Source organism: Candida albicans, chromosome 6 (genome assembly GCF_000182965.3).
Source record: "Candida albicans SC5314 chromosome 6, complete sequence".
Lineage (NCBI taxonomy): Eukaryota > Fungi > Ascomycota > Pichiomycetes > Serinales > Debaryomycetaceae > Candida > Candida albicans.
The window spans coordinates 758,914-781,924 of record NC_032094.1 but is presented as its reverse complement, the minus strand read 5'-3'; the positions used below and the strand labels follow the sequence as shown (position 1 = coordinate 781,924).

The following is a 23,011-nucleotide window of genomic DNA, read 5'->3' as shown; positions in this document are numbered from 1 at the left end:
CAGGTAACTATCCGAGTTGAAACTCTTACTTTGCTACCAAAATCTCCAAGATGATTTGCACTGGATCGTAAATTTGACGTCAACTCTTTTGAAAAATTTCGATGACTTAAAGGCTTTCAGTCTATATGTAAGGCGGGATATCGGATAGGAAGTAAAACTATGCTTTTCGTTTTTCGTTTTTTATGTTTTTTAAGTTTTATCTTACTTTTTTAGTCTTCATATTTTACTTAGCAAATCAAGTAATCTGAAACTCCTGCGGCATTGATGATGATATGTTGGTAATTAATGTGTTCTCTCTCATCTCTTTCAGTGGCAGCAACTTTAGTGAAATGGAATGATTTGAAAAAAAAAAGTGCTAAACGTTAGTTCTTATTTTTAGACAAGTTTGGCTTTGTGGTTATTATATTATCACTCTTGTTAGACTAAATCCAATTGTGATTTGATGATAAAGTTTTAGTTGTGATGTTCTTGCATAGCATCAATTAGCAATAACCCAATAAAAGTAAAGCTGAGTCTATATTAACTCTTGATTGGTGTTAGTATCGAATATTACAACACACGTGTTTCAATTATAGACCCTATTTGCAATGGGTTCTATCATCATTAAAATTGAATCGAATAATTAGAATGTGGAGTGAAAAATTTTTGTCGGCTTTTTATTTTTCCTTTCTCAAACTTTAAAAAGGAAAAAACAAATGGATGAGTAAACATAACCAATAAACCACAGTAGAAGAATATAGAAACGAATAAAATAAGTTCTAGCGAAGGAATAATAACTAATCTGTCTAGACATGAAATTGTTGTACAAGACTTCAAGCGATATTTTTGGCTTTGGATGGTTAGTTTTTTTTTTTTGCAAGTACAGAAACCAATTTTTAATGGTAGTTTTACAATCTGTTTGTGATTTCAAGAACTAAAACTGTAAAAGAAACTTAAAAAAATAAAAACGGCACATCCCTCCTGTTGGAAAAATGAAATATGATCAATCCTGCATCTAGAACCTGTGGCAGAATGAAACCTACGAGATTATGAATGACTTGTGAATACAAGTTGAATGTTACAGAATGTTACCAAGAAGGTTACACTTGAATATATGAATGACTAGAAAGTGAATTGAATGTTACAGAACCTGAATAACAATGTTACACGAATGTGTGAATGATATGAGTTTATCTATAGTAATGTGACATATACACAAAGGTGTGAATGACCGAGAAAACAGATGTTACATTACGGGCACTGGAGAGTGCAAGTCTAAAGAATCTTGGAGTAGAAATAAGTAATATAAAAAGGACCAAAGATTCTTTAGAGAAAAGTAAATGAAACTATATTAGATTTTATATAACTAACTAACAAATAAATAAAAACATTATATGTCTACAATGCCACCAACTTCCAAACGTACTAGAAAGAGAACTAGAACCGATGATAATGCTGAACCAACTATTCAAGATCCTTCACCGCCACTTGCTAATGTTGAACCCACAATTCAAGAGACTCCACCGCTGGTTGAAGTTAGTGATGAGACTAATTCAACTGAAATCAATGAGACAAATAGTAATACTCATGAAGAAACAAATGTATTAACTAATGTGCACTCCTCTCCAATCGAGACAGTTACTGAGAGGAACTTCAATTTTCAACACCTTCGGCAGATCGAAACCCTCTAGTGACGAAAACAAATTAATTTTGGCATTAAAGACTAAGACATTACTAATACGAGTTTTCAGACTCCAAGGATTAACTATTCAAAATATATTGTTTAATATCAAATTCATTAACGATCTATACTCAATGCAACTTATCTATAGATAGCTTTGAGTGACTGGTATCGACATAAACGTAGATACTTTGCACAATTAATCAATATTATTTCATCATTTGTTTTATTCTTTGAATTTCTAGTATTGATCGTTGATCTCAGTAACGAGTAAGCAATTGAAAGAAACTAAAGAGTTATCTTGGAGGTACCTGGTTTTAATTCCATTTTATTGTATTAATCACTCGTATTCTACACAGCAATCGATCAAATTATATTGTTCCAAACTCTTGTTATAGAAGTTAACAAAAATTCAGATTTCTTAACTCTCTTTGCTGGTGTTGTTTTTATTATGCAACTGTTTTCTATTTACTGAATACAATAAAGTAGCATGTAATCGATAATAACCCATTTTTATGCTATGTATCAGTGTTAATTTTAGTCTTAATCTTCCATGCCACTGCCAGAAGTAATCATATTTTGAGTTTTTTATTTATAGACAAAAATAATGCAAGATACGAGGAAGTCAACCTTATTACTTTATCAATTACAAAATCGTTGTTTTAATGAGATCAATACCATTGCAGTTAAAAAAAGGCTCATAAGATTTGGGAATGATCTAATTGATGGTACATCTTTTGTGTTCTATATCCCATTAGAGATTTTCATTTATGTTTCCTTGTAAACTTTATGGTTCTAATTTGTATTAACTTTTCAAAAGAGAAAAAGATAATAAAACCCAAAAGAAAGAGTAGAAGAATGTGATCCATCTCTTCAAAATGATAGCTTTTGTGCTCGTTGATGATATATTCAAAATAGGAAAGTCAATGCCGAAGCAATGTGGTTTTAGTACTTGTATTACTTTTTTCCTTGGGTCTGTCATAGTGGTGCCATCTGATGATGAGGCTATTTCGCTCATGAATAATTTTGACAAACCAATTTCTACCGACTTTTGAGTGTCAAGAGTTGGATGGTCTTTATTCATTTGTTTCAAACGGGCCCCAAATTTACAAATTTGAAGAACTTCTAATAGTGGTTGCAGCTGTTAATTTGTGCTCGACAAGTTTGAAATTTTGCCAACTTTTAAAGAAAAAAAAATATCTCACGGATAATCAAATTCCCGTTAGCGGAATGGTCTTCATCAAATACATTCAACAAAAATGGCACGAGTTAGTTTTAAGTGGATCATAAATGTGTCTCAGAACCTGGTCGCCTCCTACTTAACCGAAAATATTGTTTTTGTAACTTGTTAATTAAGTAGATCATGATACAGTTGCAATAGTTTTATAGGCTTTTGTGTAATTACAAGTGATTCTTCACTGAGTATGAGAAATGCCTAGAATTTTGCTGGTGAGATTTCCAACTCAAAAGTTCATTTTGAATTATTGGTCACAAGTAAAATGTTGTACCAAGTACAACAATTTGAATAATCATAGTTAAATGATTTGCAGAGAGTTTTGGAGATTGTTTTACATTTTTGAGAAAAGTTTGTCAATCAGTATGGCTCTTTATTCACAAAGTTCCTGGTATATTATTTTTAGCATTCATTTCGCAACAGTTTTAGTTGAAAAAAATTCATCTACAAAAATACTCAACAGAAGTAAAAATATAGTCATTTTACCAAATTATCAACCCACTTGATGACTCTAAACAGTCAATTGATATAGAATAGTCTATTTATTCACATATGTAACCTCAACTATAGTATTGGTATGATTCTTACAATCGACTATATCTACAACTAACTTACTCTTTATCAACTATTACTCTTTACCAATAGAACAAGCACTGGAACTTCCTCTTATGAAGCGTTTTATCATCTTCTATCGAACAGTAGATTCTTTGGCTTATTTCTTTACATTTAGTCGTGTATCTCCACCGAATAATCATTTCGTGGTTGCATTTTATATGATGAAGAAGAGAACGTAAATTTAACACGACCCGTGTTTTAGAATTTTCGTGTAATCGTGGTCAATATTTGTTGGTTTATTATTATGTTTTTTTTTTCTTCTCTGTGTATTTTCTTTGACAATTTGGTACAGCCCACCATTTAACTATCATCAAGAAAGTAACCTCCACCATCATGAATTTCTTGCGCAAAAGAAGGTCTTCAGAAGATGAGGATGATGATGACATTTTGAACAATGATCCTACCAGCTCTATTCATAAATCAAGAAAGCCTCCTAATACTGCATTCAGACAACAACGATTGAAAGCCTGGCAACCAATATTAACACCAAAGTCAGTAATACCATTATTGATATTAATAGCCATAATATTGACTCCGCTAGGCATAGCCATAATTTATACGACATACAACGTACAGGATCTTATTGTTGATTATTCCAAGTGTAACGAAGCCTCGAATAGTTATGAAAATATCCCTAACAAGTACACTGGATATCATTTCCGTGGTCATAGCGCCAACCCCAATTTTCAATGGCGTTTCGAGAATAACAACACCTGTGTAATACAATTCAATCTTGCTCAGGACTTGAAAGGTCCAGTATACTTGTACTACAAATTGACGAATTTTTATCAAAATCATCGTAAATATGTTGAAAGTTACGATTTAGAACAATTACGAGGGGAGGCCTTGTCAAGTGATGATGTTACTGATAACTGCAAGCCTTTGAAACATCGTGTATATAATGGAGAGGAAAAACTTATTTATCCTTGTGGATTAATTGCAAACAGTTATTTCAACGATACCATATCCAACCCTGTGTTGTTGAATACCAGGAATGGTGATAACAACGAAACTTATATATTTAGCGATAAAGGAATATCTTGGCCACTGGATCGTAGTCACAAGTTTAAAAAGACACAGTATTCACCAGACGAAGTAGTCCCCCCACCAAATTGGGATGAGATGTACCCCAATGGTTATACAAAAGACAATATGCCCGATTTACAAACCTGGGAACATTTGCAAAACTGGATGAGAACTGCGGCTCTACCTTCATTTTATAAGTTATATGGACAAAATACCACTCAATCAATGTCTAGTGGTATTTATCAAATCAGTATTAAAATGAACTACCCTGTTGAAATATTTGGTGGGTCCAAGAGCATAGTGATAACTACAAACACCATATTCGGAGGAAGAAACATGAGTTTAGGGGTTATTTACATTATAGTGGCAGTGGTTGCCTTGGTTTTAGGAATTGCATTTTTGTTGCAATACTTGATAAAACCTAGAAAAATGGGTGATCATGATTACTTGCAAGACTCGAATGGTGGTGACATAACTACCTATAGAGATCAATTATAAGTAAAAAAAAATCGTATAAGGTGTATAGAGCATAGCTATTGGAGATGAAGGTTACTACTGTTTGTGTTTTATAATGATTAACTATGTAGCACATCCCAAAAAAACAACATACAAATTATCAAAACTTTGTCAGTCGCACATATTTTTTCTCCTTCCTTCCTTCTCTTTTCTTATTTCTCTTCACTGAAAAAGGCGGAAGACAAAAAAAAATCTTCAACAAACTTAGATTCTGGAGCTAAATTCTTGAAATAAATTGGACAATATCCATTAAAGAAAGACCAATAATAAATAGATTAACGAATAATGAATGTTAACCCACATCTTCAATATTTACAACAACAGCAACAACAACAACAGCAACAGCAGCAACAGCAACAACAGTCGCAGCCACTGCAGTCGAATCAATCTCAATCAAACCAATCACCTCAGTTTTCCCAATTACAATTACAACAATTGCAGAGACAACAATTATTAAATCAACATTTACAACAACAACAGCTGCAACTGCAGCTGCTGCAAGTGCCACCACAATTGACGCAACAGCTGATGGGGACTCCAACATCAACTAATCCACTATTGGCAGTATTAAACGGAGGTGCCAATTCAAATGCCACATCTACTGGTAATGGTTCATTATCATCAAATCCAGTGTTACAACAATTACAGTTACAACAACTCCAACAACAGGTTCAACTTCAACAATTACAAGCTCAACAACAACAACAGCAGCAACAGCAACAGCAACAACAGGCTATACCAATCATAAAAGAAGTATGGAGTAGTAATTTGGAACACGAGTTTCAAGCCTTAAGAACATTTATCAATGACAAAACCTCAAAAGTTTTTATTGCCATCCATCAAGAAATTCCTGGTATAGTTGCTCGACCAGTGGGGACTTTTAAATCTTCTTCAGATTATCATTTTCAAACATTAAGAGCCAATTCTGATTTGTTGAATTTGATTCAATTATCATTATGTGTCATCAAAATATCGAAAAATGAAACTATCAGCACCCCAGTAATTTGGCAATTTAATTTCTTGTATGATTTAACTAAAGAAATGTATAATGAAGAACATTTAGCCATGTTGGCACAAACCTCACAAATTAATTTCCAATTACTTCTGACACATGGTATCCCCCATTTTGAATTTGCTGAATTGATGATTGAAAGTGGGTTAATTCTAGATGATAATATAAATTGGGTTTCATTCCATGCTGGTTATGATTTAGGTTTCTTTGTTAGTTTATTACTGAATGATGATTTACCAGTAGATGAACCTGACTTTTATTGGTGGTGTGCCAAATATTTCCCAAACTTTTATGACTTAAAATACATTGGAAATCAAATATTAAACAAATCTACAACAAATGGAGCAGGAGGAACCAATTCAAATACTTTAGATGAAAAAACAAATAAACCTTCAATCGAATATTTGGCAGAGGAATTACATTTATTGCCCATATCACCAGCAATTCGACAACATTTTACCAATTCTACTTTCCATTCACAACAATTAACTTCTACATTACACGCTTATTTGTCGATGGAATGTTTCAAGGAATTGTTAAGACGGTCAAATATGACATTATTGAGCAGCTTTAAAGGTACTATTTGGGGGTTGGGTACTTTTAGTGGCGGCACCAGCATTAACAATACAAATAATAATGGGGTCACTGAAGATGAAATTGTTGCTTCAAGAATTAATGGAATTTCCACACCTTCCACTCCTGTTGGGATAATCAGCAAGAGTGGTATGGTTCATTTTGGTGGTAGAGTGTAACATTAGTGTATTAATAAATATCATTATTCCCAATACTTCAAAAAAAAGAACTAAAAAAAAATAAACCTACAAAACAATCTATAAGAATACCCCGTTCATTACTCTTCTAATTTAGCTTTCTTAACTTCTTTATCATCTTCATCTTGATTTTCTTCTTTCTCTTGTAGCTCTTTCTCAGCAGCTTCTCTTTCTTGTCTCTTTCTCTTGTAGCCAATTTTCTTATCTTCACCAGTTTTGTCTTCATCTTTTTCCTCATCCTTTGGTGGAGGTACGAACCAAGGGATTTTACCACGGTTGAAATCATTTAATATTTGTTTAGAAACACCACTTTCATCTGGTTCACCACCTTTCAACAATCTACCTTGTTTCCTAGCAATTAATTCTATAAATTCTGTACTAGCTCTTTCCAATAGACTTTCATCTTCCTCAAATTTACTCCAACCTTTGATTTCATAGGTTCTCTCAAGATGTTTTCTTTCACATTTTTGCAACATGTCAGGGATGTATTGTTCTGGATTAGAAACATGTTCCACTCTCACCACACCTCTGAATAAAATGTCAGATTCGGTATCTTTGCTCAGGGGTGGAACAATCCCAGGACAATCAATCAAGAATATACGTTTCATCAAAGTAATATATTGCCAAACTTTGGTTTCACCGGGTATAGGAGCAACTTGACAAACTTTTTTCTTACGCAAAGTGTTTATTATACTTGATTTACCAGTGTTTGGGTATCCTATGAACCCCACAGAAATTTGTTTTCTGTCTGAATGTAAAGTTGAAAATTGTCTTAATAATTGAATCAAAGAACCCTTACCAAACGAGTTGGTTATAGAAGCATGAAATGCTAATGTTGGGAATGATTTTGATAAATGTTTAACCCAAGCAGCCTAATTAAAACAATGTTAGTAATAGAAGCAAGAATAACAAGCTTGGACTTCATTCTATTTTTTTTCCCACAATAATGTAAATCATTAGCAAACCAGAGACATAAACTAAAATGAACAACAACAATAACAATATAAGAAAAAGATAAGATGTCGGCCTCTATACTATGAAATAAACCAATGATAAATGTATTTTACCTGTTAAGGAAAATACAAGGATTAATTTCAACTCAAAATAAGATTCCGTGACAATTCTAAAGTATGTCAATAAAAACTATCAACAAAAAAATGTGAACAAAATCTCATACCAGAACGGTACAAGATCCAACTTGTGACGATACAAGAAAGTCACTCATTGGGAACACGGGGCGAATTGTATTATTCTTCCAAAGACGTAACAGGCAATAATGTAGTTGAAAAAAGTTGATAAAGAATCAAATGATTAAATATCAAGCATTATCACCCTGACTAAATGCTTTGGTGCAAGTATATTGTTATTGTTTGATGTTTATCTAGATTAATTCCCTGGAATTGCAAAAGTTAGTAGTAAAAAAAAAAAAGGAAAAACATTTGTCCAAAAATTCACGTTTTCAAAACATACCGCTACCCAAGTTGGAACTAAATCACATTTGTTTAAAACATAAATTAAATGTTTATGAGGACATTCATCCTTTATGTATTTCTCAACAGATTCACATCTGGTACCAACTGGATCTCTGGCATCCAACACATGTATAACCACATCAGAAGAGTCAATAACTTTATATAACTCATTCCAAATACGTTTGGATTGACCTTTATGGAAAATAGCCTCTTTAGCTTCTTGTGTGAAATCATCTTTATCCAAGATAGAACCACCCATTAATCCAAGAGTTGAATCTAATTCTTGCTTTTCTTGGAATTGGGTTGAATCAGCTTCAGCAGCATTCATTAAATCTTCCAAACTAGAAGCAGCGACTCTAGGTTTCTTACGTTGTTGTTTAGGACCAAATGTCGAGGAATACGATTCGGTTTCAACAATTTTAGCAGTTGGTGATTCAGTTGTATCTTTTTCATCCAATAATGACATTGGTAATTTATTTCTTTTCAATAATACTTGATATGAATCTTTGGATTTTTCACCCATAACTTCTCTGAAATGGGTTAAAGCATCTTGAGCAATCACTCTTGTGTTACCGAACCATTTTCTATTTGGATCAACTCTTGCATTTGGTATATCTGTACTTTGTAAATCAGCAGCTTTTATTATTTCTCCCTTCTTATTACGAATAGCTCTTCCTTGTTTATACATATTCAAATGTTTCACTTTTTTAGCATCACGGTAAAAGTTTTCTCCTTTAACTCGAAGATTACCGTCTCTGGTATCATTCTCCCTTACCCTTCTTTGCTTTTCCTTCTTTTGAGTTCCCATGATGTGAGTATAATTAGATATGTATCTTAAGTGTATATGTTTAAGTATAACAATAAAAAGGAAAAAGAAAGAAAAAGAGTATTGAAAATGTGAAGAGAGATGAGATCGTGTAGGAATTTTTTTTCTCTCTTTCTCCTTTTAGGGCTTGGGTTAAAAAATTTTTATGGGATGGGCCACAACAACGACATTTGTTAAAAAGAAAATTGGAAATGTCGCACTCAACTTAGTTTATTTTGAACGACAATTTTGCAATAATAATTGTAACTTAATCTCTATTCTCCTATTTCTAAATCTCTATAACTATCTATCTATGGTTAATTCCATCCCATCTCTCGAACGTGTCTATATTAATTCCAAAATTATCTAATATTCTTCCACAGGTTTGTTCCACAATATCATCAATAGTTTTTGGTTTTGTATAAAATGCTGGCACAGGTAGGAATATTGTCACCCCCATTCGCAGTAAATATAGCATATTATCCAAATGAATATCTGAAAGAGGAGTTTCTCGAGCAACTAATAACAATTTACGCCTTTCTTTTAAAGAAACATCAGCAGCTCTAACTATCAAATCTTCCGTAAAACCAGTTCTGATAGCTGAAAGTGATTTCATTGAACAAGGGGCAACAATCATTCCATCATGAACAAATGACCCTGAAGATATTGGTGCTGTTACATCCCTTGCCGAGTATGTTTTTGTAGCCAATGAAGTGACATAATCAACTTGATAATCAGTTTCGTATTTCAAAGTGGCAATCCCCCATTTTGACATGACCAAATGAGTTTCCACACCCAATTCTTTCAATATTTCTAATAACCTTACCCCTATTTGAGTCCCCGTGGCACCGGTGATTGCTAAAACTATTCTTTTGGGTTTGATCACATTGTTATATATTGAGTTATTCACTTTTTCATAATTAATAGAATACTTTCTCGATGGAATCTGAAAAATGGGTAAAACATTCAGTCTTCTCAAACAAACTCTCGCAATCATTAGTAATGATTCTGTATCATCAACACAAGTGTAAAATATCCCTCAAAAAATCTGGTCTCTTTAAATCAATGAGCGTGGTAGTTCAATTTATAGTTAGACAGATCTTTGAAAATTTCATTTCATCTTGACAGATCCACACAAGCCCGGAAAATACATGTTGGGGAACAAACAGTTGGCCATTTTTTGTTTATTTGCTATTGAAATCACAAAATTGAAAACAGTATGAATAAATAATTTTTTTTTGTTAGAGTTGTATGCGGAACTATAATTCCTGTTGTCTTTAACTGATTGGTTCTTCGGAAAAAACTACATGAAATTAAGGCAATTTAAATTCCTATTGTGTTAAATCAGGAATTATTGTTCCGATTGAATGTATAGTTTACCTAAAACATCATTCAATGTTAGCTTACATTTTCCGTAATGTCCAAGCAGAAGCCAAATCTCCTATTATTGTCAAACACCCCTCCTTCTACAAAGTGCCTAAAATATAAATAAAGCATCAATTGAACAATTCAAACCCCAATTGAAGTAATTTCCATAGTCACTACATATTGGTTTTCCTTTACAAAGTACTTCAAAAAACATGTCACTTAATCCAGCATTAAAATTTAGAGATTTTATTCAAGTTCTTAAAAATGAAGGGGATTTAGTTGAAATTGATACCGAAGTTGATTCCAATTTAGAAGTTGGTGCCATCACAAGAAAAGCTTATGAGAATAAACTTGCTGCTCCACTTTTCAATAATTTGAAACAAGATCCAGGAAATATCGACCCTAAGAACTTATTTCGTATATTAGGTTGTCCTGGTGGATTAAGAGGGTTTGGTAATGATCATGCTCGTATTGCATTACATTTAGGATTGGATTCTCAAACACCAATGAAAGAAATCGTTGATTTCTTAGTGGCAAATAGAAACCCCAAAAAATTTATCCCACCAGTACTTGTTCCTAATGAAAAATCGCCACATAAAAAGCACCATTTGACTCATGAACAAATTGATTTAACAAAATTGCCAGTTCCATTATTACATCATGGTGATGGTGGGAAATTTATTCAAACTTATGGTATGTGGGTGTTACAAACCCCAGATAAATCATGGACTAATTGGTCAATTGCTAGGGGTATGGTTCATGATTCAAAAAGTATTACGGGGCTAGTTATTAATCCTCAACACGTGAAACAAGTTTCTGATGCATGGGTTGCAGCTGGGAAGGGGGATAAAATCCCATTTGCTCTTTGTTTTGGGGTCCCGCCGGCAGCGATTCTTGTTTCATCGATGCCAATTCCTGATGGTGCAACTGAAGCAGAGTATATTGGTGGGTTATGCAACCAAGCTGTACCTGTTGTAAAATGTGAAACCAATGATTTAGAAGTTCCAGCAGATTGTGAAATGGTATTTGAAGGTTATTTGGATAGAGATACTTTGGTTAATGAAGGTCCGTTTGGGGAAATGCACGGTTATTGTTTCCCACAAGATCATCACACTCAACCGTTATATCGTGTCAATCATATATCTTACCGTGACGAAGCAATCATGCCAATATCAAACCCAGGGTTATGTACCGATGAGACTCATACTTTGATTGGAGGATTAGTCTCTGCTGAGACAAAGTATTTGATTTCCCAACACCCAGTGTTATCTAAAATTGTGGAAGATGTGTTTACTCCCTACGAAGCACAAGCATTATGGCTTGCCGTGAAAATCAATATTCAAGAGTTGATTAAATTGCAAACTAATGCAAAAGAATTGCTGAACTTGGTGGGAGATTTCTTATTCAAATCCAAGGAATGCTATAAAGTTTGTCTGATTCTTCATGAAGTTATTCTTGTTGGTGATGATATTGATATTTTTGATTTCAAACAACTTATTTGGGCATATACCACTCGTCATACTCCAGTTCAGGATCAGGTCTATTTTGATGACGTTAAACCTTTTCCATTAGCCCCATTTATTTCTCAAGGTCCCTTGATCAAGACTCGTCAAGGTGGTAAATGTGTAACTAGTTGTATTTTCCCGAAACAGTTTACGGATCCAGACTTTAAATTTGTTACTTGTAACTTTAATGGTTATCCCGAAGAAGTGAAAAATAAAGTATTTCAAAACTGGGAGAAATATTACAAATGAGACTCATGCTCATGTTTGATTATACAAGTATATACGTTGTGTAGATTTGTTGTTTTAATTCATAACATATCAAGTATGCCTTCTTCTAAATAACTATAGACATCTTGATTCAACTCTAAGTTTAAAGAGTTCACGTATGATTGCCAATCTTGATCAAAATCAAGTACCAAATCTTCTTTTTCAACACTACTTGTCTTCACTTCAATTGATTCATTTTCATACGCTTGTCTCACCAAAATCGAAATTTCCTCATCGAGAGTCATATTATTAAATATGTTTAACAAAGTTTGGTAATAGACATTATAAACAGGTAAATATTTTGATCCATTTTTCAAACATTGTAAAAATAAATGCAAACGTTGAATTAATACATTGTGTTGTCCTGGAGGGCCAACAGAATCATGTACAGGAATAGCACATAACAAGAACACTGAAACTTGATACAATAAAAACCCATAATGACAATTGTACCATCCTGTTGTCACTCCATTGCCAAATTTGCTATTATATTGGTTTATAAGAATATAACACTGTTCGGTAATAGATATACTTTTCTGAAATATGGACCCAGCAATCTCTGGCATTTTCATATATGGACGAATTATTAACAATAAAAACACATGGAAAGTCAAATGTAGTAAGATTATATTCTGGTTGTCAAGGTTAGTTTCATTTAATGGCAAATATTGATTCATAAATCCTTGGAAATCTTGGAAACTTTGAGTTGCCGTCATTAAGACTTTTTTATATAGCATTTTATTCTGGGTGTTGAAATGAAATGAATAAACCTGTCCCATAAACTTATCATATATAAACCAAAGTTTACTATTGAATTGGAAAACAAGTTCATTGATATCTTTAGTTTCTGAAGTGTAGAAATCTGTTAAAAGTTGTCGGAAATTTATTGGTGAACTACGTCCAAACATCGATGCCGATATCTTTTCCACCACTAAACAATTCCAAAATAGTTTTGATCTGAATTTAGATAGGTCATTCGATTCCAGTGGATAATCAGTTGAAACATTCCAACCAACATGTTGAATCTGAGAACAAAGTATTGAGGAATAAACCCAAGCCTGAGATTCATCATAATTTCCCAAATGCAAAATTGTAATAATCAAAATGGTGTAAACTATATGTGAATGATCAATTAAATTACCAGTGGTTGTGTGAGATGATTTCCGAAGTAGTTTAAATAATGATCTTTCAACTATTGACAAAAATGGGTTCCATCCGTTTAAGTTTTGGAAATAGGGATGATCTTTTGGTAGTATACTAAATCCATAAGCTAAAATAGCCAATGCTAATAAATGTAAACAACTCACTGCTTCGTAACAGCTACGTTTACCTGTCATTGATGTGATTTCTCGGGTAATCTCGTCAACATTGATCTCTTCAAGTACTAAATTAAATGGCAACAAATTTTGAAAAAATGTGTTTATTAGTTCTTTCATGAATTCTGTGTCTGCCAATACTGTTTCATTAAAATAGGATACTCTTTCGGGGTCTTCCATGGCTACCATACTGTCTTTGACCAAACATCGGTCAACTTGTCGAACTGGAGGACCCAAGAACTTTGTATTGCCAGATTCATCAAATTTCAATTCCCATTTCATAGACACCAACTCATCCATAGGGTTATCCAATTGAATGATCTCCTTTTGTTGTTTGTCGGATTGATTGTTATGGGTCAGCTCATCATTTGATAATCCAAGATCTTTATTATCAATGAATTTGGGATCATTATTAGCCAACATTTCATTACATTGAGCACGTAATCGTTCATCTTTAGTAGTTGATCGTATTCTTTTGACAAAATTGAGTAGATTGTTATACTTGTGTTCTAAATAATCAACATAAACTAAATCTACTCGTCGTCTTCGTTTATCTTTGGTCTTGTCATATACACATGGTTTGTTTTTCCCTGAACAATAATGACACGGAAGTTCTCCATTACATTTTCTTCTACGTTTACGACAATTATCACAAGCAATTGAAACGTAAGATCTAGATTTTGACAGCATAGATTCAAGGGGGTTAGAATATCAAAGATAACAATTTTTTTTTCTTTTTGTTCGTTTGTTTGCTACAGATTCTGTTAGCGCTGCATGGCGAGATACAATTGTACACATTTGGTGATGGCTCAGGGCAATAATAAGAGAGCCGGAGATTAATTTACAGATTTCCTGCGATGCTGCAAATAGGGGGATTTTTTCGGATTTTGCAATAATAACCACCTACCCCCTATGCCCCTCCATGTCATACTGTATTTTATACACTTATAATATTAGTAAACTTATTGAAAATTTTCAAATGATTGCAAATCTTTGTTTGTTTAGATACTTTGTAAAAGAACTATTTCACATGAAAAAAAAATTTAAAGCTACACTAAAGAGAGTAACAAAACCTAAGAACATTTTAGTTTTTTCCATGGAAATCACTTATCAAAATTGTCAAAAGACCCTAAATAATTCTAAATAATTGTCTATTGTGTTTATTCTTGATGATCTAACTTGCAGATGCGCAATGTATAAAGTAAAAAAAAAGAATACCATAAACCTAGTTGAACAAATCTGGCATGAAAATAGATAAACCTTATGGAGTATATGGCGGAGATACCGGAGTAGAGAGGTGTCCACAATTCGAGAATCGCCACCGTTGTTGAAATATAAAGTTTTTGTTGTTAGGTGTTTATGTCTAAGCTCTAAAGATTATGAATCTAAATGGAATTGACACTGTTCGTATCACATAATACTAACTGTATCCTGCAATATGTGTCTCAAAAGATTTTTAGAAAACACAAATTACAATCTAACAGAAAACATTCATGTGAAAAAATTTAGTATGGCTCTGTCGCTACCAATATGATATCAAGCACAAAATCTCGCTGTATGTGGGCGTTCAATACTATTGTTAAGATCGAGGGTATCTTTCATAAGCATAATTTTCTCTAATAAATTTGACAACGATTTTCCTTAAGCGAAAGGGGGCCAATATTGAGAGTAAAAATTTCATATGAAATGCATTGCTAATCAGAAACAACATAACTAAATTAAGACAAATCAATAGTTTCGTAACCATACTGTGGGGAATCAATATTTGTCATTCAAAAGTGTTGATGCTTTTCTTTTTAGCAATTGATGATTAATTAATTGCTAAATTGAATGTATCATTGATATTTTTTTCAAAGTAATAGTAGTACTAGTACAGATAGCAAACTAAGTTAGGTGGTGGGGCGCAAGGTGGAGGTAGGAATTTTTCTTAATGGCACTAGATCAACACCAATGTGGTAATGACAGCAGTGATGAAGATAGAAGGACAAAAATAGAATACAAACGTGTACGTGACAACAAAAATCCTATTCGGAGTTGACGAAGTAAAATCCTAAAATAAAAAAGTGGGGTTAAATTAGTCTTTTGATTGCGTATAGTAAAATGTTATATAAAAAAATTTTCTATTGTTAATTTTGTTGATATATGCAAGTATCGGAATTACTGTTCAATTTTAATTCCACAAAACAAAAAATACAACTGAGTTTCAAACAAACGGTCCTAAACTTTCTCCTCCGTAACCTGCAAAATTATTTTCTATCGAATATATAATAGCATATTCAGTTTGACGTTGAATAATAAGTAACGTATGCCTTTCTCATAAGCATTACTTTGAAAGCAAGTATTACAGCATAATTATTACTACCAGATGATCATGTCTATTGTTTTTGATTGTGGGCGGAGAAGCAACGATAACCAGACTAGCAATTATCCAACATTTTTTCAATTTACGTAGTCCCACATCTTTTTTTTTTCTTGTAAAAGTTCTTGTGATTTCCCAAAAAAGTAATTGACTGTTTTTAGTTATACATAGTTAACTAATTGTTTCAGCCTAAAAGAGAAACTTCTTGATGAGTTGCCCTTTCTTTTTTTTTCCTTAGTGTCACAGTAATATATGAAATAGAGTTTTTATGATTGGCTCATACTTTATTTTGTACTCTTTGTTCATACCCATGGATTGTTAATAAACGCAAACCCCAACAATATAACCTTAAACACACCACCCAAAGATAAACTAACTAAGAGATCGCAAGGCTTCAACAAGTTAAAGTTTCTATATACCCCAACGAGGGAAAAGTTTGCTCATAGAAATACGTAAAGTCATTCCTATGGTTGTTACATATGCTGGAACTCCAATATCAAGAGTTATTATGATCCCCGATACCTAACTTTTCAAATTGCTATCCTATAGAATAAATTATCCAACAGTTTCAGTACATTTGTGGGGAGAGTTTGCACTTCACACCTATTCTTTGAATTTTCATAATTGCGAAACGTGAACGAAAATTTAGGTTCGACAAGTTTTCTTCACAATTCAACCTTAGTTCAAAATTACAGTTTTCTAAGGAGAAATGGTTAATTATTACCATAAACAGTAACTACCAATAAATAAAATTACAAATTCTCCACATGCAAGAACAAACAAAATATGCACCCAACAATTACTTTTGGAATTATGTATCAGTCGGACTTGAAGTGGTTACACAAACCTATTTTCTGTTAGTAGTAAACCATTTTGTGTTTTCACAATAGGAGAGAGAAAAAAAATGTTACATAAAAATAATCATCAACTTAACAATTGCAAAAAAATGTATTCACTATGAGAAGAAGAAGAGGGGGACCTAAAAACCATAACTAAAACAAAACCAAAAATTAAACTGTCATGTATAAACCATAGTAATTGTCCATAGATTGATACAAATATAAATACCAGTCGATTCCACATTTTATTCAAAAAAATAGATTTTGAAAAAGTTTTTCAATTTCCCTTTTGTTTTAATTAAGCATTGTATTTCTTACTTTATATATATTAACATTTTCTCAATATCCCTTTCACATTAACAACTAAATAACAAATAAAAATTACCACCTCAATGTCCTCAACTACATTCAACGATATTATCGATAGTGTTCTTCCGTACTTGACCAAATGGTACACCATTTTAATTGGTGCTGGGTTAATATTCGTTTTATCAACCAACCTTAAGAACGCTTACTACAGTTATAAATTGGGATGTAAAAACCCAGTACACTTGAAAAGAGCTGGCTGGACCGGTATACCAGCTTTGATTGATGCTATTAAAGCTAAAAACTCTGGTAAATTAGCTGAATTTGGTGGTGATACTTTTGATGAACTCAACTCCAAAAATTTCTATTTGAATGTTGCTGGTGTTTTGAAAATTATTTTCACTATTGAACCAGAAAATATTAAAGCCGTTTTAGCTACTCAATTCAATGATTTCTCCTTGGGTACCAGACACGCCCATTTCTATCCATTATTAGGTGACGGTATTTTCACTTTAGATGGTGAAGGTTGGAAACATAGTAGAGCTATGTTAAGACCACAATTTGCTCGTGAACAAATTGCTCATGTCAAATCTTTGGAACCTCATATTCAAATCTTGGCCAAACAAATCAAATTAAACAAAGGTGAAACTTTTGACTTGCAAGAATTGTTCTTCAGATTTACCGTTGACACTGCTACTGAATTCTTATTTGGAGAATCCGTCCACTCTTTATATGATGATAAATTAGGTATTCCTCCACCAAATGATATCCCAGGTAGAGACAACTTTGCTACTGCTTTCATTACTTCTCAACATTACTTAGCCACCAGATCATATTCACAAACCTTCTACTGGTTGACCAACAATAAGGAATTCAGAGACTGTAATGCTAAAGTCCATCACTTGGCCAAATATTTTGTTGACAAGGCCTTGAACTCCACTGAAGAAGAAATCGAAGAAAAATCTCAAGGTGGTTACGTTTTCCTTTATGAATTGGTTAAACAAACCAAGAATCCAAAAGTTTTACAAGATCAATTATTGAACATTATGGTTGCTGGAAGAGATACTACTGCTGGGTTATTGTCATTTGCCATGTTTGAATTAGCCAGAAATCCAAAAGTTTGGAACAAATTGAGAGAAGAAATTGAAGCCAATTTTGGTGTTGGTGAAGAAGCTCGTGTTGAAGACATTACTTTTGAAAACTTGAAGAAATGTGAATACTTGAAAGCTATTTTGAACGAAACTTTAAGATTATACCCATCAGTCCCAATTAATTTCAGAACTTCAACCAAAGACACTACTTTACCAACCGGTGGTGGTCCAAATGGTACTTCTCCAATTTTCGTTCCTAAAGGTTCTACTGTTGCTTACACTGTTTTCAAGACTCATAGATTAGAGGAATATTATGGTAAAGATTCTCATGATTTTAGACCAGACAGATGGTTTGAACCTCTGACCAAGAAATTGGGATGGGCTTACTTGCCATTCAATGGTGGTCCAAGAATTTGTTTGGGTCAACAATTTGCTTTAACTGAAGCTTCTTATGTTATTAGTAGATTGGCACAATTGTTCCCAGTGTTGGAATCAAGAGATGAACAATACCCTCCAAATAAATGTATTCATTTGACTATGAATCACGATGAAGGGGTCTTTGTTTCAATGAACTAAGTCGGACAATAACAAACATCATTTTTTTTTTTTGTTTTCAAAGTATGAACATGGTTTTATATATTTATTATCGTTTTATATATTCAATATTGATATTTATATAGGTTTTTTAAGTTTGGGTTGTGTATGTATTTCATTTTAATTCATAAATCAAGGTTATTAAAAATAATGTGTGTCTGAAGATTGTGAAGTGGTTAAGAAGTAGGCAGAGCTGTATAATCAAGTACAAAACAATATAGTAGACAAGTTCAATGTCTGGTCAACACACACAATCCTGACTATATTGCATAAGTGTAAAGGGCAAATGAAAGCAGCCTTGTCGCAAACTAAGTTGGTACGAGAATACGTGATTCCACACGACTATGTATATCTCGCATTCTTTATCTCGCATAAAAACTTAGATTGCAAGTTTTAGAGTACACTTGCTTTCATCCCTATTCTTCATCATTATCAAAATGCCTAGTCTGGAAAGAGATACTTTATTAGCTGAATCAAAGACTATTTTAAAATCCGTGACAAATTGGAAACCAGGTAAACAATTCAAATCAAATGTTATCCCGGAAACAATCACCACATCAACATATTCCACCACAAATATCAAAGATAATCAATTTTGGTGTGCTCGAGAATCATTAATCCCTTCAACTTATAAACAAAAAGTCATTGATTGCCTAATTGGTACTGCAAATATTGGATCAACTCATTCTGATCATGAAGTAAATTATGTTGAAGAATTTGATTCCCTAAAGATTTCAAATGTAACCGAGTATCCCGATGGTGGTTGGAGTTATGAATTACATGCAAACTATAAGTTTGGTACCATTGGCATAAGTAATAGGATGTTTTATGAATCGGTTCATATTTACAAATTTGACAAGAGCAACCAAACTGAGGAAGATGACAAAGACACCAATTGTGCATATATTATAAGTGTGCCTATAGATGGTCCTACTGGAAATTTTGTCATTGGTAAATATCATTCAATTGAAAAAATATCATGGAGTGATAATAAAGATTCGGACTTGAAATGGATTATGGCAACTACATCAGATGCTGGTGGATATTTACCTCGCTGGTTAACGAATATGATTTTACCAGGAGCAATTTCTAATGATGTACCAAGTGTATTAAAATATATACAATAAATGACCTTTTCTCACAGTAAAGAAACCTGTTCTATTGACTCTAGATCTTCTTGTTGAGTACCTAACCAATACTTTACATCATCTCCAAGATTCTCTAAAAACCCCAATTTAGTATAATCTAATACCCCTTCAGATATTCTATTGACTATTGATCTTTCAATGGTGGGTGGTACACTTGCAGACAATTGATTGTTGGTCAATACTGAGGTTGTATTTTTACTTTTATTTTTCATGATAATGATATACTTGTCTTGATATTTAATATAATAAAACATCCAATCATTTAATTTATTACTGGTGAATTTATGGAAAAATTCATGGAGTTGGTTTTCGAAAAATGTCGGTTGGAAAATATTACTCAATTGATCATGTAAATAATATAATGCCGTTAGTTGATATTTGGTCAATGTATCACTATTCATATTTGAAAGATGTGGTAAATAAGGTAATGAACTTTGGAAATTTCTTTGTTTCGGATTACATGTAATGTAAAAGAAATCTTGATCAATATCATTAGGAACATACAATGATCGTATTGAGTTTACACTTGTTTGTAACATACTTCCACCCATAGCAACAGTTTCAATTTGTTCAATAATTGGGTTAAGCAATGAAGTTTCCAATGATTTATAAAATCCAGACAGATCAAGCTTTGGATCACTTGATTCGCATACCAAAGTAACATATATATCATCTTTATGATAGGTCACCAATTGGTGTTCTTGATAAATGGAATCTGTAGTTTTCAAATAAATGACTTGTCTCAGGATACTCCCATCAGATTGTAGTCCTATAATAAACTCCCCTGATAAGTCATCTTCGTCCTCTTCACTTCTATTTTCGTTGATATCAGCTGTTTGATCTGGAGGTAATTCTGCTGTTTCGTTGTCATCACCAACAGTCAATTTTTTAATAAACTGAGGCATAGCCAACCAATTAGATACTTGTGTTCCCTCCATTACAGTTGATACTGTGTAATTTATTGGGGAAATAACCAAATTATTTGTCAAATTGACTGGATTCAAAACTCTTAATCCCAGACTGACATCAAATCCAAATTGTGTATCTGCTGTACCGTCAGAAGTATTTCCATCTTGATTTTCACCCTCTTGCGGCGGTGATGATGCCACAGATAAATTACTACTTAAAACACCGCCATTATTCAAATTTGACAAATTATCATGATACTGGTTATATTCCAACCAATTATAAATATCAATTAACCCATCATTATCAATATATTTGTTTCCAATGGTATTCATATACACCACACCATGCCGTTTCGGTAGTTTAAGATTAAAATAATTTATCAAGACACCTGAAACAGATTTATTATCATTCATAAACAATTCAATATCTTCTCTTATTTGTTGATTTATAATAATTGACGATTTTTTGTATTGCGTATAAGGTAATAATCCCAAAAACCCTTGATAATTCAAACCATTAAACCAATTTATTAATGATGTTGGACTTATAGGAATCTTTATTGATTGGGAATTATACATTGTTAAAAAATTTTGCCAAAATGATTTTAAACTATCTTGTAAATAATTAATTCCATATTGATTATAAGTGTAATCTATGGACTTATTGAATAATTCAAAATATCGTTGTGATTGCATAATTGATTTTAGTAACTGTTGGTTAATCCCGTTGACAGTTTGATCATTGATTTGAGAGCTGATTGTGATATTGCAAGCTAAAAAATAGTTGGATTCCAATTCTATCATTACAGTTGAGGAATCCAATGATTTAAGAATTGTTGGTTTTTTACCTGTTGTTGTGGACGTGGTTGAATTGGAAAAACTTTCACCAAGCGATTCAATTCCTCTCAATAAACCAATTAATTTCAATTGTTCTATTTGTGAAAATTGTGATTCTGGCAAGTCTTTACCTTGTAGGAAAACTATAATTTGTTTAATTAATTCTTCATCAGATTCGGCTTTGGGAGACACAAATGTTGGATTAAAAATAATTATGTAATTTATATGCGGTAGACTGTTGGTCGAGTTGCCAATAGTATGATCATCAGAATCACCTGTATTAGACAATCTTATATTAGGTATATATTTTGTAAAGTAATTGTTCATCTTGAAGTTAAACCAAACCAACTTCGTCCTCAGTCAGTGTGAAGTTGATAGATTAAATATAGTGTGCGTATGTTGTTATCAAAAACTACATATGTCATCCATTTCACACTACCTTTTTTCGTGTACCAATCTACAAATTGCAAAATTGTACTTGTTTGACATATTTCCCAACATACAATCTATACAACACAGACAGATGGACATATACACATATATCTAACCTAAGACGTTACTGTTTTTTTTATGAGGATGCTTTGTATAATCAGGTAGAGCTCCGCTTGCATCATATTTTCCCAATGTTCTTAAGATTATTTCTTTGCCATTATCAGGACAACAATATTTTTTATTATCATCAATACTACCATGATAAATATATGAAACATCTTCAAATTCATCATAACAAACTGACCAAATAGTATCATTTTTATAAAATAACATATCTTTTTCAATAGAAAAATATCTTGATGTTTTCCCATTAGGACATAATTTTAATCGATGAGTAAATTTATCAACTCGAATAAACATTCCTTTTAAAGTAGCATCAATTTGATAACTTGAATTATCCAATATTCTTCCTTCAAGATAAATATTGGTGGTATTGATATGTTTCGACAAGATGACTTTTGTCTTATTGTAACCAAATCTTTGAATGTTTTGATTCATGATTTTATTATCATCATACGGGGAATAATCTGGATCATAAGCAGCTAAAATGAATGGTTCAGACAGTGGTTGAAATTGACAATGTATAAAATTTGTAAAAATTGACAAGATTAAAACTATTGGAAAAAGCATTGTAGTGGTTATGGAAACGAACAATCCAAACAGTAACCAAGCTATAAAAGGGTCTATATAAAAGAGGAGAAAACAACAATGGTGATAAATTGTATCAGAGAATTCTCTAGGTTTATATGTGTTTATGTCCCAATTCTTCAGCATAGCAAATAATAAAAAGTTCTAGCATTGCATAAAACTTAAGTATACAGCTTCTGTCAAAGCACTAACAACAACAAATCTCTACAATTGTAAAATTCAA

The 23,011-nt window shown here is 32.6% G+C and overlaps 10 protein-coding genes across 10 annotated transcripts, besides 1 other annotated feature; 5 read left to right on the top strand and 5 right to left on the bottom strand. All coding sequences in view use genetic code 12, as the record gives it.

Annotated features, from left to right (window-relative positions):
* The first annotated feature begins 961 nt into the window (after window positions 1–961).
* Window positions 962–1,645: a long terminal repeat ((omega-6a) Long terminal repeat (LTR) associated with the transposon Tca5; about 685 bp long, up to 5 copies per genome).
* A 2,197-nt stretch (window positions 1,646–3,842) lies between these two features.
* CDC50 (aminophospholipid translocase regulatory protein) lies at window positions 3,843–5,033 on the top strand (the record flags this gene model as incomplete). The annotated part of the gene is made up of 1 exon (XM_712980.2): window positions 3,843–5,033. The coding sequence occupies one exon, from the start codon at window positions 3,843–3,845 to the stop codon at window positions 5,031–5,033; it is 1,191 nt and encodes a 396-aa protein (XP_718073.2).
* Window positions 5,034–5,336: 303 nt separating this feature from the next.
* Window positions 5,337–6,815, top strand: POP2 (CCR4-NOT core DEDD family RNase subunit; the record flags this gene model as incomplete). The annotated part of the gene is made up of 1 exon (XM_712979.2): window positions 5,337–6,815. One exon carries the CDS (start codon window positions 5,337–5,339, stop codon window positions 6,813–6,815), a length of 1,479 nt encoding a protein of 492 aa, XP_718072.1.
* Window positions 6,816–6,913: 98 nt separating this feature from the next.
* NOG2 (putative GTPase) lies at window positions 6,914–9,113 on the bottom strand (the record flags this gene model as incomplete). Its single annotated transcript, XM_019475468.1, has 2 exons — window positions 6,914–7,705; window positions 8,304–9,113. 2 exons carry the CDS (start codon window positions 9,111–9,113, stop codon window positions 6,914–6,916), a joined length of 1,602 nt encoding a protein of 533 aa, XP_019331013.1.
* A 304-nt stretch (window positions 9,114–9,417) lies between these two features.
* Window positions 9,418–10,107, bottom strand: PAD1 (phenylacrylic acid decarboxylase; the record flags this gene model as incomplete). The annotated part of the gene is made up of 1 exon (XM_712976.2): window positions 9,418–10,107. One exon carries the CDS (start codon window positions 10,105–10,107, stop codon window positions 9,418–9,420), a length of 690 nt encoding a protein of 229 aa, XP_718069.2.
* A 583-nt stretch (window positions 10,108–10,690) lies between these two features.
* Window positions 10,691–12,232, top strand: CAALFM_C603620CA (putative phenylacrylic acid decarboxylase; the record flags this gene model as incomplete). The annotated part of the gene is made up of 1 exon (XM_712975.2): window positions 10,691–12,232. One exon carries the CDS (start codon window positions 10,691–10,693, stop codon window positions 12,230–12,232), a length of 1,542 nt encoding a protein of 513 aa, XP_718068.2.
* A 59-nt stretch (window positions 12,233–12,291) lies between these two features.
* On the bottom strand, window positions 12,292–14,256 carry FGR17 (Fgr17p; the record flags this gene model as incomplete). The annotated part of the gene is made up of 1 exon (XM_712974.2): window positions 12,292–14,256. One exon carries the CDS (start codon window positions 14,254–14,256, stop codon window positions 12,292–12,294), a length of 1,965 nt encoding a protein of 654 aa, XP_718067.2.
* Window positions 14,257–17,156: 2,900 nt separating this feature from the next.
* On the top strand, window positions 17,157–18,737 carry CAALFM_C603600CA (uncharacterized protein; the record flags this gene model as incomplete). Its single annotated transcript, XM_712973.2, has 1 exon — window positions 17,157–18,737. One exon carries the CDS (start codon window positions 17,157–17,159, stop codon window positions 18,735–18,737), a length of 1,581 nt encoding a protein of 526 aa, XP_718066.2.
* Window positions 18,738–19,192: 455 nt separating this feature from the next.
* On the top strand, window positions 19,193–19,882 carry CAALFM_C603590CA (uncharacterized protein; the record flags this gene model as incomplete). The annotated part of the gene is made up of 1 exon (XM_712972.2): window positions 19,193–19,882. One exon carries the CDS (start codon window positions 19,193–19,195, stop codon window positions 19,880–19,882), a length of 690 nt encoding a protein of 229 aa, XP_718065.2.
* Window positions 19,883–19,893: 11 nt separating this feature from the next.
* On the bottom strand, window positions 19,894–21,975 carry CAALFM_C603580WA (uncharacterized protein; the record flags this gene model as incomplete). Its single annotated transcript, XM_712971.2, has 1 exon — window positions 19,894–21,975. One exon carries the CDS (start codon window positions 21,973–21,975, stop codon window positions 19,894–19,896), a length of 2,082 nt encoding a protein of 693 aa, XP_718064.2.
* Window positions 21,976–22,191: 216 nt separating this feature from the next.
* Window positions 22,192–22,914, bottom strand: CAALFM_C603570WA (uncharacterized protein; the record flags this gene model as incomplete). The annotated part of the gene is made up of 1 exon (XM_712969.2): window positions 22,192–22,914. The coding sequence occupies one exon, from the start codon at window positions 22,912–22,914 to the stop codon at window positions 22,192–22,194; it is 723 nt and encodes a 240-aa protein (XP_718062.2).
* Between the last annotated feature and the right edge of the window lie 97 nt (window positions 22,915–23,011).